At 40.2% G+C, this 16,155-nt stretch overlaps 1 protein-coding gene across 2 annotated transcripts in view; it reads right to left on the bottom strand.

Moving 5' to 3' along the window:
- The window catches only part of SPECC1L (sperm antigen with calponin homology and coiled-coil domains 1 like), a 145,694-nt gene that overhangs the window by 30,920 nt on the left and 98,619 nt on the right, over window positions 1–16,155 (bottom strand). For both annotated transcript variants that reach the window (XM_040443545.1, XM_040443544.1), the window contains exons 11-13: window positions 12,220–12,303; window positions 9,787–9,943; window positions 5,777–5,879 (exon numbers count right to left, since the gene is read on the bottom strand). In XM_040443545.1, the coding sequence (XP_040299479.1) occupies window positions 5,777–5,879; window positions 9,787–9,943; window positions 12,220–12,303 (344 nt within the window). The remainder of the gene's footprint in view (window positions 1–5,776; window positions 5,880–9,786; window positions 9,944–12,219; window positions 12,304–16,155) is intronic.

The raw sequence follows: 16,155 nt of genomic DNA, 5'->3' as shown, positions 1-16,155 counted from the left end.
AAGAGACTCTTAAAAACTGAAAACAAACAGGGTTGATGGGGGGTGGGAGGGAGGGGAGTGTAGGTGATGGGTACTGAAGAGGGCATCTTTTGGGATGAGCACTGGGTGTTGTATGGCAACCAATTTGACAATAAATTTCATATATTAAAAAATAAAAAAAATTAGGGGCGCCTGGGTGGCGCAGTCGGTTAAGCGTCCGACTTCAGCCAGGTCATGATCTCGCACTCCGTGAGTTCGAGCCCCGCGTCGGGCTCTGGGCTGATGGCTCAGAGCCTGGAGCCTGTTTCAGATTCTGTGTCTCCCTCTCTCTCTGCCCCTCCCCCGTTCATGCTCTGTCTCTCTCCCAAAAATAAAATAAAAAAACGTTGAAAAATAAATAAATAAATAAATAAATAAATAAATAAATAAATAAATAAAATTAAAAAATTTAAAAAACTGGAAAAAAAAAAAAAAAAAAAAAAAACAACCAAAAAACAAAGTAGGGCTCTCTTAAATTAACCTTTAGAGGCTCCTTGATTGTATTCAGTTAGGTTTTTCCAGAACAAGAAAACAATGGTATACCAGCTAAATATAAAGCTGCTAAATATAAAATTTATAATCAAAGAAAATATACTGAAACTATAAATTATTTTCTCAGTTACCTTATCAATCTGATATTGTCAATCCCTAACCAAACATAGCCAGAAGAATTGAAAGTAGTTGCCTCTGGGAAGGAGAAATTATAGAGGTTATGAAATAGGGCAATGTATGAGCACTTTTCCCCATAAGCGCTTAAGAATTATTAACGTTAGGGGTGCCTGGGTGGCCCAGTTGGTTAAGCGTCTGACTTTGGCTCAGGTCATGATCTTGTGGTTTGTGAGTTCAAGCCCTGTGTCAGGCTCCACATTGACGGTATAGAGCCTGCTCGGGATTCTTGCTCTCTGCCCCTCCTGCACACACACACTCTCTCTCTCAAAATAAAGAAAGTTAAAAAAAATAATGTTAACTGCATATTTACATTAAACTTAAAAGCATAACTGTAGAAAAAATAAAAACATAATGTGTAGAAAATGAGGCACTGATTTAAAACACAAGGAGGATTTAATCCTTAAAGCAATAATGCTAAAGGTTGTTAGTATGATGTCATGGACTCATGATACAGCTTTGAGGCTGTCATTTGTCCTGTGGGGGTTTTCAGTCCCACATTTGTAAACCTGACAGTAAATCAGAATGCCAAGGCCAACAGTAATAATTCTAGTATTCTAAAACTTCAGTGAACAATAAGTGGCAGGACACAATTTAAAAGAGAAAGTGTATTCGTTAGATAAAACGCAAACTCAGAAGGGCTTGTTTTATAATGGATGGTTAATGAAGTTACAGTGATTAGCACAATTATTTTAGGATGACTCTTAAGAGAGTTAAAGGAAGATGATATGGTATTAGGGAATCTATCTCCGTTGATTAGACAGCTTCTACGACATAAAGCATGCATGGTCCAAGCATTAATGATGCATTTGGGGCCTGAGAGAGCAGTATGTGCTGAGTGTCACGTAACAGGTCCTGCTCTAGTGAGCTAGTCAAGTGTCACAACCTGCCCTTTCCTGTAGACTGTGAGTAGTCAGAGACCAAAAAAAAAAAAAAAAAAAAAAAAAAAAAAAAAAAAAAAACGGGCCCCAAAGTGGGGTGTTATGAATGGGTGTGGTCAACCATAATTCAAAATAGATAGGGGATGGGGGCGAGTTTTTTTTTCTTTTTTCTTTTTTTTTTTCAACGTTTATTTATTTTTGGGACAGAGAGAGACAGAGCATGAACGGGTGAGGGGCAGAGAGAGAGGGAGACACAGAATCGGAAACAGGCTCCAGGCTCTGAGCCATCAGCCCAGAGCCCGACGCAGGGCTCGAACTCACGGACCGCGAGATCGTGACCTGGCTGAAGTCGGACGCTTAACCGACTGCGCCACCCAGGCGCCCCATGGCTCTGGCACTTCTTACACGGCTCTTGACAAATTAAGAGCTTTATCAGATATATCTTTCAGTTTAAAAAGGTTTTTCATTTCAAACTGTCCAATTTTAACTCACAGAGTTTGAAATAAAAGAACCAGCATCCTATCCACTTTTAAACAGCAAGAGTAGAGATCTGTGTCACAGGAAAGAAAAAGTAAGACAAACAAAAAAGCCATACGTAGGTTATCATTACAGAAGTGTCCACAGGAGGTAAAGAAAGGGGAAACTGGGTTTGTAGCATAAGACCATCTAGTGTACAGAAAGGTTTTATCTATGTTCATTATTCTGGTATGCATTATATTTCTCCCTGTCCTGTAAGTACCCACTCAATGAAAAAAAAACTTAAAATTATTAATTGAAGTTTTTAAGTTGATGTGTGTGTGTGTTATAACAGTTGGAGTACTTCTGTAATAAAGATTTCCTTATAAGAGCAGCGATATGGGAGGGTATCTGTGTAATGTCTACTTAACACTACAGAAGGATAAGACAAAATCTTTGCTATGCCCATTTCCAAAAGTCTTAATGGGGGGAGCCATCTGGAACCAGCTGCATGACAAATCCCATGTTCACTGAAGCCTCAAATGTTTCCTCGTGGGTACAAGTGTGGACAGATGCCAACAGGGAGTGACAGTTTCCTACACTACAAACTCCTAAGCAGGGCATCCAACTCACGAAAACTCCACAGGACCTCAGGGCCCCCCTGCAGCTTTCCTCAAAGTACCTTGGGATTAGCCTTGCTCTTCTCCCCTACACTTCTCCCCCTTCACTTCCCTCAGATTTGTGTTTTTTTGTTTTTTCAACCAAAACAATGTACTTTAGGATTATAATCAGAGAATTTAAGTGGAAAGGAACCAAGGGACATTAGTTAAATCACTGATTTAAGGCTTGAATCATCTAAATTTGATTATTTAACTTTTTAAAAGTTTGTCTTATTTATTTATTTATTTATTTATTTATTTATTTATTTATTTGAGAGTGAGAGGGAGGGAGGGGGAAGGAGAGAAAGAGAATGCAAACTGGGGAGGGGCAGAGAAAGAAAAGAAAATCTCAGGCAGGCTCCGTGCTGCCTGTGCTGGAGTACTTAAGGCTTTTAGGCTGGAGCTTCCTGTCTGGCTTCTTCAAAAAGCATATTTTCTAAGTTCATTCATGTTGTAGCATGTATCAAAACTTCCAATCCATGAACATGGGATGTCTTCCCATTTATTTAGATTTTCTTTAATCTCTTTCAGCAATGTTTTACAGTTTTAAGTGTAAAAGCCTTGTTCCCTCCCCAACTTTGGTTAAATTTATTTCTAAGTACTTTATTCTTTTTGACGTTATTGCAAATGGGAGTGTTTTAATTTCATTTTCAGAGTTTCCATTACTAGTGTATAGAAATGCAAGTGGTTTTAGTATACTGACCTTGTATCCTGCAATTTAGCTGAATGTTTATTAGCTCTAACAGTTTGTATGTTAATTCTTTAAGACTTTCTAGATATAAATCATGTCATCGGCAGAGATGGTTTTACTTCTTCCTCTTCAATAACTTATTTTTTTCTCTTGCCCAACTGCTCTAGCTAGAATTTCCAGGAAAATACTGAATAGAAGTGGTGAGAGTGGACATCCTTTTTTGTTCCTGATATGATAACAGCTTTCAAAGGGAAAGCTTTCAAAGTCTTTCACCATGAGGTATGCTGTGAGCTGTGGGTTTTTCACATATGCTCTTTAACAGACTGAGAAAGCCCCCTTCTATTCCCAATTTGCTATTTTTTATCATAAATAGGTTTTTAATTTTGTCAAGTATTCTTTCTGTGCCTACTGACATGATTATCTTCGTTTTTCCCTTTATTATATGTTGATTAATTATCATATGTTGAACCAACCTTGCATTCCAGGGATAAATCCCACTTGGTCATAGTGTAGGATTCTTTTTATTTGCTCCTGGATTGTTTGTCAGTATTTTGTTAAGAATTTTTGCATAAGGAATATTGATCCATAGTTTTCTTTACAACGTTTTTTTCTGGGCTGGTTATCAGGGTAAATTGGCCTCAGGGAGTAAGTCACAAAGTGTTCTCTCTTCTGTTTTTGGAAGAGTTTGAGAAAGACTAGTGTTAATTCTTGTAAACATTTGGCAGAATTCACCAATGAAGCTATCTGGCCTTGAGCTTTTCTCTGTTGGAAGTGTTTTGATTAATAATTCAGTCTCTTTCATTGTTATAGGTCTATCCAGATTTTCTTTCTTCTTGGGTCATAATTGATAGTTTGCATATTTAAGAATTTCCCCTTTCATACCTAGGTTACCCAATTTGTCAGCATACAATTGTTCACAGTATTCCCTTTTAAGTATTCCTATTATTATTTACTAAGTAAATAAGTATTCCCTATTTCTGTGAGGTCACTAGTAATGTCCCCTCTTTTATTCCTGATTTTTAATTTTAGTCTGCTCTTTTTTCCTTTGTCCATCTAGCAAAGGTTTGTTGATCTGTTGATCTTTTCAAAGAACCAACTTTTGGTTTCATTAATCTTCTCTACTGTTTTGTCTGCTGTAATCTTTATTTCTTTCCTTCTGATTGCTTTTGGCTCAGATTGCTCTTCTTTTTCTACTTTCCTAAAGTGAAAGGTTAGGATATTGATTTGAGATTTCTTCTCTTTAAAGGTAGGTGTTTATGGCTATAAATTTCCCTCAGAGAGCTGCTTTCAATGCCTCCCATAAGTTTTGATATGTTGTGTTTTCACTTTCATTCTTATTTTCTAATTTCCCTTGTGATTTATTCTTTGCCCACTGATTATCTAGAAATTGTGTTTAATTTCCACTTAGTTGTGAATTTTCCTTCTGTTACACATTTCTAATTTCATTCCACTATGGTTAGAAAAGATACTCGATATAATCTCAATCTTTGTTCAAATTTATTGAGTCATTTTATGACCCAACATATACCCTAACTTGTGATGTTCTATGTGCACCTGAGAAGAATGTGTATTCTTCTGTTGTTGGATGCCAGCAGTCTCCAAGCCTATACAGAATATAACTCATTTATCCATATATATCTGTACAGATATGCAGATACACTATCTATCTATATTTAGTATCTAAATATATAGTATCTAGTATATACTTCAAGTCATGTACATCCTTGCTGATTTTCTATTTACTTATATCCCATTCATTTACTTTTATTTTTTTGCTAAGTAATTTTTTATTGTAGTAAAATATAACATAAAATTTATAAGTTTAATCATTGATGAAAATATTAATTTAAAGTAAAATAAATATATTTTCACTCTTAGATCAGATGGGACCTCAGTGAAGGCAGTTAACAGGAATTAGTTAAGAAAGTGTTATATTGGGGCGCCTGGGTGGCTCAGTCAGTTAAGCATCCGACTTCGGCTCAGGTCATGATCTCGCAGTTTGTGGATTCGAGCCCCGCATCGGGCTCTGTGATAACAGCTCAGAGCCTGGAGCCTGCTTTGGATTCTGTGTCTCCTCCTCTCTCTGCCCCTCCCATGCTCATGCTCTGTCTCTCTCTGTCTCTCAATAATAAATAAATGTTAAAAAAAAAAAAAATTAAAAAAAAAAAAAGAAAGTGTTATAATAGCTGAATAAAAGTACTGGAAAGATTAGCTACTCTGGTAAGGTAAAAAATTTATGCCATCCAAGTGACACTCAGCCAAGTTTGGGATACACTTTGTGTTGAATGTGGTCCTGAAATTCAGCACAGGATTCCCCATTTTAATGTGAGATGTGTAGCAAGCTCTGACACTCCAGCACCTGGTTTGGCCCTTGCTCATGTGGGAGAAAGGAACCATATGATTACCTGATAGCCTTCTGTTTTCTTCTGACACCACTTCAGCAAAGCATTCCTCTTTGATCCTCCATATTCTCTCGCCAATGCGGACAGAGGGTCTTTCCTTTCTTCCCTAAGTGAAAATAAGGAATCCAAAGTTAAAATATTTTTTATTTGAGCACATTATAAACCAGAAATCCCACAAAGAAGAAAGAGAACAGTGTCAGTTTGCATTCCTGGACGGGATAATTGCACATACTAAGGCATCTAATAGCAAGATGTAGGCTTTCATTCAATTGATTTTACTTCTCAATTTTTACAGGATCCTCACAGACCCAGTTTCTGCTATCTGAAGGGATGGACTCTGTTCATTATCCACATGGAAACTGGCAAAGATTTAGTATGGTGTGCACTCACAATTAATGGAATGCTTTCCAGAATGCTCAGGAGGAAAAACAACCTGACAGTGGCTGCATATGAAAGCTGCTATGGCCGACTTTTATTCAGTATCTTGCCCTTCCATAATCTTTATGCTTTAGTTTTATTTTACTAGTTTTTGTTTTCAACCTTTTATGTCCTCAATCATTTCATCTTTTTTTAAAAAATAAATCACTTGGTGGGGGGGGGGGGGGGGCGGGGGGGGCCGTCGGGTTTGCGTCTGTCGGACTTCAGCTCAGGTCATGATCGCACAGTCTGTGAGCTCGAGCGCTGCATCGGTCTCTGTGCTGCTGACAGCTCAGGGCCTGGAGCCTGCTTCGGATTCTGTGTCTCCCTCTCTCTCTGCCCCTCCCCTGCTCATGCTCTGTCTCTCTCTGTCAAAAATAAATAAACATTAAAAAAAATTTTTAACTATTTAAAAAAATAAATAAATCACTTGGGGCCCCTGGGGGGCTCATTTGGTTAAGTGTCCAACTTGGCTCAGGTCATATCTCACGGTTTATGAGTTCAAGCCCCGCGTCGGGTTCTGTTGCTGACAGCTCAGAGCCTGGAGCCTGCTTTGGATTCTGTGTCTCCCTCTCTCTCTGCCCCTCCCCCACTTGTGCTCTGTCTCTCTCTCTCTCTCAAAAATAAATGTAAAAAAAATTTTTTTAAATATAAATAAAAATAAATCACTTATTGTAGATATAAAAGGCAAGATTATGCAAAGTGAAGGATTAAAAGGCACAGTTCCTACCTTCAAGGTGCTTACATTTAGGGGAAGCAGATAAGACAACAGATGGCAACACACACATTAAAACATTCATAAAATGTTTCAAATGTGTTTATTGTGAAGATATACACTCTTTATTGACTACAGGTAACTAGAGTTTTATCTTGCATAGAAAATGGGATCTTTCTGTAAACTCACTCACTTGTTCAATACCTCCTTACGGAACACCACTCTGCCAGGCAATGGATAGTGAACAACACAGGGTTCCTGCCCCCTCAAGGAACTTCAAAGTTTACTATAAAGTAGACACACCACAGGAGTTCAAAAAAAAAAACAACAACAACGGCTACTTACAATTCATGTCTTAAAATTATATGTAGGGTACCTTTTAGGCACTGTCAATTTCCTTGAAGACAGAATAAATATCCTGCTCTAAATAAGACAATGAATCAAAAAAGATTTTGTGATCACTCTGCTGATGAAGCAAGTAAGGCATACAATCTGACATATCCTGGACCAAATCCTGCCTTTTAGTAACTACTTGACGAATACCTGGAGAGAGAGCGTTTCTAAAATGACCTGCTCTTTGGTAAGTGGCATACCCTTAAAAGTTTGTTGTATTTTTTAGTGATTACTTTAGGAATAAAGCAGAGATTCTATCCCACACCCCATAAGTATACTTATGCCCAATAAGTATCCTAAAGGCTACTATATTACAAGTGGCTTAATATTCTTCAGTGCATTGATTCTGTTTTCACCCTTCAAGCTATGCTAGAAAATCAAAGAGTACATATTTATAACTGAAGCTTTTCCAATTCAGAGGTGTGCTGAAGCAGCACCAGTTTGATTTATCTTAGAACCAAAAGTAAAATACAAAAATTTCCAGCAAGGAGTTAAGACTGCTTGCTGTCTTGAAGAAATATACTTTTATGTTTGCATGCCAGTCCACCAGACTCCTGCTTTGGTTTAAAAAGACCAAAGAGGGGCGCCTGGGTGGCGCAGTCGGTTAAGCGTCCGACTTCAGCCAGGTCACGATCTCGCGGTCCGTGAGTTCGAGCCCCGCATCAGGCTCTGGGCTGATGGCTCAGAGCCTGGAGCCTGTTTCCGATTCTGTGTCTCCCTCTCTCTCTGCTCCTCCCCCGTTCATGTTCTGTCTCTCTCTGTCCCCAAAATAAATAAACGTTGAAAAAAAAAATTAAAAAATAAATAAATAAAAAGCCCAAAGAAGTGTGTTATAATACCACTGAACATAGGAAAAGAGAATGAGAATAAAGTTAATGAAATACGAACACAAAAAAACAAGCCAAATGAATGAATGAATGCATGAATGAATAAATCTCCAACATGCTTATAATAATACTATAATCAATGTGAAAGGTTTACTCTGGCTCACACCAGGTCTGTTTGTTTATAGAAACAGCTTAAAATTAAAGCATCAAAGAAGAGTTAACTTTATGGACTACAATGGCAAGCTTCAGAAAAGAGCCTCCCAGAGCTGGAGGGTCGTCTCTCATAACCTCTTCATTATAAGATGAAGACACCTTCCAGCTGAAGATCACAGCTTCTGAGTAGGGGAGCCAGAAGAGTGGGTGCACTTCCCACAGGCATACTACAGATATGGCCTACCACCCAGGACAGAGACAGGTGTGAACAGTGCTCTCCCTGCATGAGCCTAGGCAGAGCATGAGCTACCCTCATCATCACTCCACCCCTACTTGCTCTGATGGCGCACAGCTTATAGGACCACTATTCTTAGAGGTTGAGCCCCGAGAGTCAGAGCTTTAAACTCAAGTATATAACTTGAGTTTGAGAGGCCAAACATTCCATTTTATTCTCATACATATAAGGCTAAAGTTCTGAAATCCACTCCTATCCCTCCTTCAATTCTTCCCAATACACCTCGACAGTTTTCCTCACCCCTATATACGATGTATGCTATCTTTTTGAAATGTTTTTTTTCCTCTAAATTATAACTACTTCTTAGTCCCAAATGGATTCTGACATAAGAGAAGTATGAATAAAATATACTACTACATTTTCAGGTACTGTTTACCAAAGATCAGTGTGGTACCATGTTCCCACCTTCTGGTCTAGAACAATTAGAACCGTCTCTGGTGGCTCTCATTCTTCCATTCCTTTTCTAGAAACCTGCTGCCAAAGCCAATCATCTTTCCCTGTGAAAAGCCTCCTGAGTCCCACCTTCCCTTCACCATTTCCACTGCTGTCACACTGATTTGGACTCAGCATCTTTGTCCCCAAAATATTATAATGTCATTTCAGTTGTGTTCCCTGATTTTTGTCCACAATGGAAGAATCCTTGAATCATCTCACTCTGATTTATTTACCCCACTTTATATCTCCTACTATATCAAAGTGATTCAATTTGACTCTAAGGAGGTTCCATGCCTAGCCACATCCTACCCTATCAATCTTTTCTTCCACTGCCCCCAGATATGGTGGGTCCACACCTTCCTCTGGTCTTCTGTGCCCATCCTCTCTGCACATGCTGTACCACCTACCCATAGCTCCCCCAAACCTTGGTTACTCACCCTTCTGTACATTCACTCATGTCTCTGACCTTGCTGACCTTGCCAGCCCACCCTCCACACCCAGGCACCACTCCCCTAGGAAGCTTCCCCCTAACCCTCCACCCACACCCCATGTTGTAATTTCACAATGCTTAGGAGGAAATGAACCACCTCTTTCACTTTGCCTTGCTTTTTACTTCTATACCATCTTACCCAATTCTGGGCATAGAAGAGATGAGAAAACAATAACCCACAAAGAAAAAAAATCAGTGCTCGATTGCCATTATTTTATAATCTGATTATTGATCTCCGAAGGCTAGGAGAGGTATACATGAAATCCATCAGTATTAACTGTTCTCTACCTTATCCGACTTCGGGTGGTGGGGGTGACGGACGCCGTGGGAGAGGAAGACAGGGAAAGCTGTGGAGACGTGGTTCCCATAGCCATAAGAGAGGCCGGCGATGCTCCCTCGGGTGCACTGATGTCTCGTTTCATCTCTTCACTACTTCGTCGAGATACTGATTGTGAAAAATAGTCATTATGCATTTCATAATGGAGAAAGATGGTTACTTTTATAAAATACTTTTAAATTAGGTTTTTGAGACCTTTTCTTCAGCAGGTTCCAAAAAAAAGTAGAAATTACCATATATGAAAAAAAAATAACATTTCCTTTATCATACTGGTAACTTGGAAGGATTTATTTCTTTCATTAAAAAACCTGTAAAAAAGATGCAGTAGTTGAGATATGCATTGAGCCCCACATTTCCTGAAGGTATGGAATACATCTTATCCATCACCATAACAATCACAGAACATACTATCCACTCTCAACTAAAGGAAACATAACCCTTCTGAACATAGCCAAAATACCACTTAAGGGGAAAAAAAGGAAAAATACATCATCATTTAATTCTGGGTCAGGCCATGTTTTAAAAAACATAAACCATTGAGACAAACAGAAAACCAAAAGGTGTCAATTCAACTACTGAGAAACAAGATCAGTCAGAAAAGTTCTATTTTGAAAGGCTACCACAGTAAGCCATCACACCTTGTTAGAATTACAGAAAGTTCTAAGAACTGCTAAGTGGAAGTAGCTCCTGCTTTAGCCGTTGGTAACAGAGCCACAGCAAAAGCAGCTTTCTAGCAAGGAGGCACTGAGTTGGCACAGGTGCTCAAGACTCTGGGCTGAATGCGGGAAGAAGTGAAATATGAGACAAAGTTCCTGACCTCAGACATATACTCTCTCACATCAGAAGATGCTGGATATACAGGTGCCCTAGGCTGGCTGTAATCAATGTTATACATCAGTAATTCTTCCCAGATTACTGAAACTGCCCCTGCTTTTATGGACTAAAATTTTCTTGGTGATTGTAGGATGGTCACAAGCAGAATATAACTATGCATTAGTGAAGTGATGTCTGTAAAGATCCAGAGGACAGAGATGCTTTGTCCTATTACATGATCTTATTAGAATGATATATTTATAAATATTTCTGACATAATTTTGTGATTATTCTTGTTTTTCTTTCAACATCAGATCTTCATATGCCTTAAATCAGCAGTTTCTTTTAAGTGGTGTGCTAGGAAACTGGATGAGAACCCCTTAAATAATTTTATATAAAATAGAGGAAACTGAGGGCACACCTGAGTGGCTCAATTGGTTAAGTGTCCGACTTCGGCTCAGGTCATGATCTCGCAGTTCATGGGTTCAAGTCCCGTGTCAGCCTCTGTGCTGACAGCTTGGAGCCTAGAGCCTGCTTCTGATTCTGTGTCTCCCTCTCTCTCTGCCCCTCCCCCACTCATGGTCTGTCTCTCAAAAATAAACATCAAAAAATTTTTTTAAATATAGGGGAAACTGAAAAAGAATCAGAAGAACTCTATGATAAGAAAAGGCTTTGGAGGCACCTGGGTGGCTCAGTCAGTTAAACATCCAACTTCAGCTCAGGTCATAATATTATGGTTCATGAGTTTGAGCCCCGCATTGGGCTCTGCGCTGACAGTGTGGAGCCTACTTAGGATTTTCTCTCTCCCTCTCTCTCTACCCCCCCCCCCCAAATAAATAAATAAACTTTAAAAATAATGCAAAAAAGCAAGAAAAGGCTTTGGAATCTGAGCTTTGGGATGGTAATTTTGGCTGGACTTCCCACTAGTACAAAGATCTGGCTATAATGCATAAAAACTGTACTAGCGTAAATCCCCATGCAAGTGGAAGGTTAACTGTACGAGGTAAAGTTATAGGAATTTCTCCTTTTCTGGTCCAATTTCTAGCTGAGTTATTAAGGGCAAATAAGGGCCACAAAGGGAAAATAATGCGAGCAACTGATAAACTGGGGTTAGCTCTATGAGACAAAGTAAGCTTGTTACATTCATCATTATAGGATGGCTTTTTTATACTGGAAAAATCTGGTTTCCAGAGAATTTTTGGTGTGCTCTGAAATAACAGTCATGACACACCTTGGGATTAATACTAGAATCTTTCACAACTATACCAACTTTGTATCAAGCTATATTTTCAGCACGACATCTAGCCTATTCTAGGCACTTCACAAATCTTGTTAAATAAATGGAACAATCTAGTTTTGGGCCATGAAATTGATTATTTTGAAATCAGGGCCATGAAATGTGATTTCTATAGAATCTGAAAAATACAACAGGGGAAATTCAGAGTGAAAGTAATCAACTCAAGAGCTAAAGAGGCAAGAAAAGCTAGGTAAGTCTAAAGAGAAAGTATTTAGTACCACCACTAAGACCTTTGGAAGTCTTTCTAAGGGAAATTCCAGATAAAAGTCATCACCTGAGATGGTCTTGGCATTTTCCATGGCAGGTACTCTTGGCAGAGAAGCAGGTCGGCTGGTTGAAGATGTTCTTAATAGATGCTCTGCACAAAATGGGAAGGGTCAAAATAAAGACATCAGACACTGAACTCTGAAGTAACAAAGGCAGCAGGAAGGTGAGCTCTCCTCCTGTCCCCCTGGAAGCTAACCCTTCTTTCTCAATCCAGGGCACTCTAACAATTCCCTATGGAGTCCATGTCTACTAAAGAGTTTCCTCAGACAAGGACTGTGGGAAAACATTTCATTCAATGTTTGATTTCTAGAGATAAGATTTGATACAGATGAATGCTTCTAAGTCACTGGCTGCTACTTACCACTTTGACGCAACTCAACCAAAATTCAAAGATCCCCTACTGTATGTAGGTCTAAAAGTACAAGCTAAATCAAAGGCTTGCCCTTCTGTGCCTAACAGTAGTGGGGAATCCATACATATACACAACCAGAGACAAGTCAGGACAGGACGATTAGAATAACAGAATGACAAAGTATTATCAAACCACAGAGTGAGAATCCATTCACTTTGATTTCAGGCAGCAGGGAGGTCTTCAACAACATAATGATATTAAGCTGAAGCTTTACTAGTAGAGAAGAAGGGTGGGAACAGTATTTCAGCCAGACAACAAGCAGAACAAAGGTATAAGAGCATTCAAGTTACAGAACGATAAAATCCCAGTGGCCTCAACATGGGGCATATGGAAATCAGAGAGGGTGACAGAGAAAGGGGCTTTAAAGGGAAAATGAGGCTAATTAACAAGAGCCTTCATTACCTAGTATGTGGACTTTAGTCTGAGGGCAACAAGGAAGCAACAGACATTTCTGAAATTCAAGGAAGGACGCAGAGAAAGAGTGCCTCCACTGTCCAGTTTGCAGCCGCACCCTGTTCCACTCCTCCCTTGCTCTCTAAACACAAGTCATCTTGGGAGTTTCTGGAGTTCCTCAAACACTGGCACTGTTCTCCTCCCTCCTATTCTCCTCCTCCATTTCGTCCATAGCCTGACTACTTTCATCACCCTTCTGGTCTAGCTTCAACATCACTTCCTCAGGACCTGCTACCCCAGAGTGGGAGCCCCCAAACACAGACCAGCACACTTCTTACCTAGGGCTATAAGCCTAACAAGGCTGTAGTCAGGCCAGGACGACAAGCACAAGGACGGACGGACTAGATGTTCTGCCTGGCTGCCATGTCCTAAGGACATGTGATTAGCATGAGGGAAAACACCACCCCTTACATTTATTTATTTATTTATTTTTTATTTAAAAAAAAAATTTTTTTTTTCAACGTTTATTTATTTTTGGGACAGAGAGAGACAGAGCATGAACGGGGGAGGGGCAGAGAGAGAGGGAGACACAGAATCGGAAACAGGCTCCAGGCTCCGAGCCATCAGCCCAGAGCCTGACGTGGGGCTCGAACTCACAGACCACAAGATCGTGACCCGGCCGAAGTCGGACGCTTAACCGACTGCGCCACCAGGCGCCCCCACCCCTTACATTTAATGAAGACTTAGCCTCACTGTCCAAGAATGGCCCTATAGCAAACATATTTTAACAAGGGAAAAGACAAGATTTACTGTACATTAGTCAAACAGGTCATTCACCACTTCTTTTTAAGAACCAACAATTAAAAAAAAAATAGTTCCTCTCAGAATGTCATGATGTCAAAAGTAATGGCATATGGCACCTTTCAAGGATAGCACCTCTGTTATTCCAAAATTTATTTTCTAAGTGTATAAAGAACATTTGGTTCTAATTACACACAACTTTGAGAAGGATGAACTTCATTTCTTAAGGAAGACAGGACTTACACAGCCTACAGTCATTACATCTTCCCAATCCTGAACAAATATCACCTTTGTACGAAGAGCCTGCAAGCAAGCATCAATCAGAATTCTGAACCCTGTCTGCAGTTGGCACTCATCCTCACAGGAAAAGCATATTATGCACAACGTCTGACAGACAAAACAAAGTTAGTAGAACACGGAAATAGTAGGAAACAGAAATCAACATTTTTAATTTAATCAAAATTTCCATTTTACGATTCTGCAGCTAGTCATTTCCCTAAATTCTTAATCTCCCAAAACACAGCAAATGAAGCAAGTGAAAACAAAGGTTGTACAGACAAATGAATCCAAACACGTAGCATGCTGGCCAAGGCCAGAAGCCCTTGCCATTCTCTCCGGGGAAAGTGTTTCTAAATTACCTGACTTCTTTCTCTTTAACACTGCACACCACAGGCACACAACTGAAACAAAGTTCACGATTCCTTTGCTCAACGCTGGCTAAGTCTTTTCTTGCTGCATGTCTAAGGATCCAAATGTGTCTCAAGTCAGCAGATGGTGCCCTACCACATACCAACACCTACTTTTTGAAAATGTACAAAATTGTACTGAAGCCCCAGTTCGGTTATTCTTTTCAAAATTATTTGTGGTAAACTCAACAGGCACAACACAGCCTGCAGCCATTCCATGAAGTATTTTCACTGTGAGACTCACACTCACTCAGAGGCACTTGCCCCAGTGGGAGCACATGTCCAAAGACTCTTGCTGTAAGCAGCTGGGTTCCACCTTCATGTCATACTGTCAGTTTATCTCTTTTGAGGAAGTAAGATTAGTGTATTACAGTCAAGTATGGCAAGCAGGAGAGATTATATTTTACAGTAATAGAGTCTATTCTATTGTCATATGGAGCTTTTCTTGTCTCTAATCCATTCATTAAACAAAAATCCCTTGGATGTCCACTACTCACTAGGCATTGGCTTGGTACAAAGGTCAGAGAAAGGAAGAGAAGAGGCAAGAAATGGGACTCAGAATCTAGAGCAGAAGCCAGGCTTCTTTAAAAAGTCTTTATAAGTGAGGGATGCTAGGAAAGAACAAGTACTCGGGACTCTGGAAACACAACAGGGGACGTGACCTGCTCTTGAGGGGAGGTCCGGAAAAGCCTCCCCAGGAAATAACATCTCAGTTCAGACAAGAAGAGTAATTAATAGCTTTTATACAGGCAAAGGAGAGGTTGGAGGACAGAGAGTGTTCCCAGCTGAGTGCTCAGCACATACCAAAACAACCCCAGGGTGGCTATGTTCAGAGGACGGGGTGGAGGAAAGGAGCAGATGAGGTGGCAAAGGCAAGCTGGAAGGGCCAGAGCAGGCAAGGGCAAGCATGCAGGTGATGCAGGCCAAATTAAGGAGTGTGGACTTTATCCTGCTGGCAGTGAGGAGCCAATGAAGGTTTTATTAGGAAAGCATCTTTGTGGATGAAGTGGAGTGAAGGGCAACAGTGCACGCAGGATGAGGAGTTAGACACTACAGGGGAGGGATGAGAACGACTTGGACTTGGGTCGTGCCGGGGGGATGGAGACAAGTAAACAGCTTCAAGAGCTGTTCAATGAGGCAGAATCAACAGACTTGCTGACCCAATGGATATGGAGGTGACAACGGATAAGGTTCCACATACACAGACAAGAAAAGGGAAAAGTACTGTGGGAGGAAGATAGATGAGAACATGCTGAATTTGAGAACCCTATGAGAGATGCAGGGGAAGATGCAGAGCAACAGCGGGGGGTCAGGAGAAAAGTCAGAGGGGATACATCACTTTGGAAATTATCAGCACAGAGCTAATGAGAATGAACTTGGTGACCTGGGGGCCCTGGTAACCTCGGTCAGAGCAATCTCATACACTGGTGGGGACAAAAGTAAGGCAAGAATGTGCTGAGGAGTGATTGGGGAGAGAGGAAGAGGACAAGCTGTGTAAGGGGAAGAGAGAAAGTATGGTAGCTGCAGGAGGTGGGGAAGGGGAGAGAATTCTTTCTCTTAACCTCGGTGAGATGTGAGCATTTTAAATGACAGTGGAAGGGAGCCAGTAGAGAGGGTAAAGTTGAAGATATAGGAGAAGGGGGTAATAGTC

The sequence above is a fragment of the Herpailurus yagouaroundi genome, unplaced genomic scaffold, assembly GCF_014898765.1.
Source record: "Herpailurus yagouaroundi ecotype Mexico unplaced genomic scaffold, PumYag 191, whole genome shotgun sequence".
NCBI lineage: Eukaryota > Metazoa > Chordata > Mammalia > Carnivora > Felidae > Herpailurus > Herpailurus yagouaroundi.
This window is presented reverse-complemented; position numbering and strand designations above follow the sequence as displayed.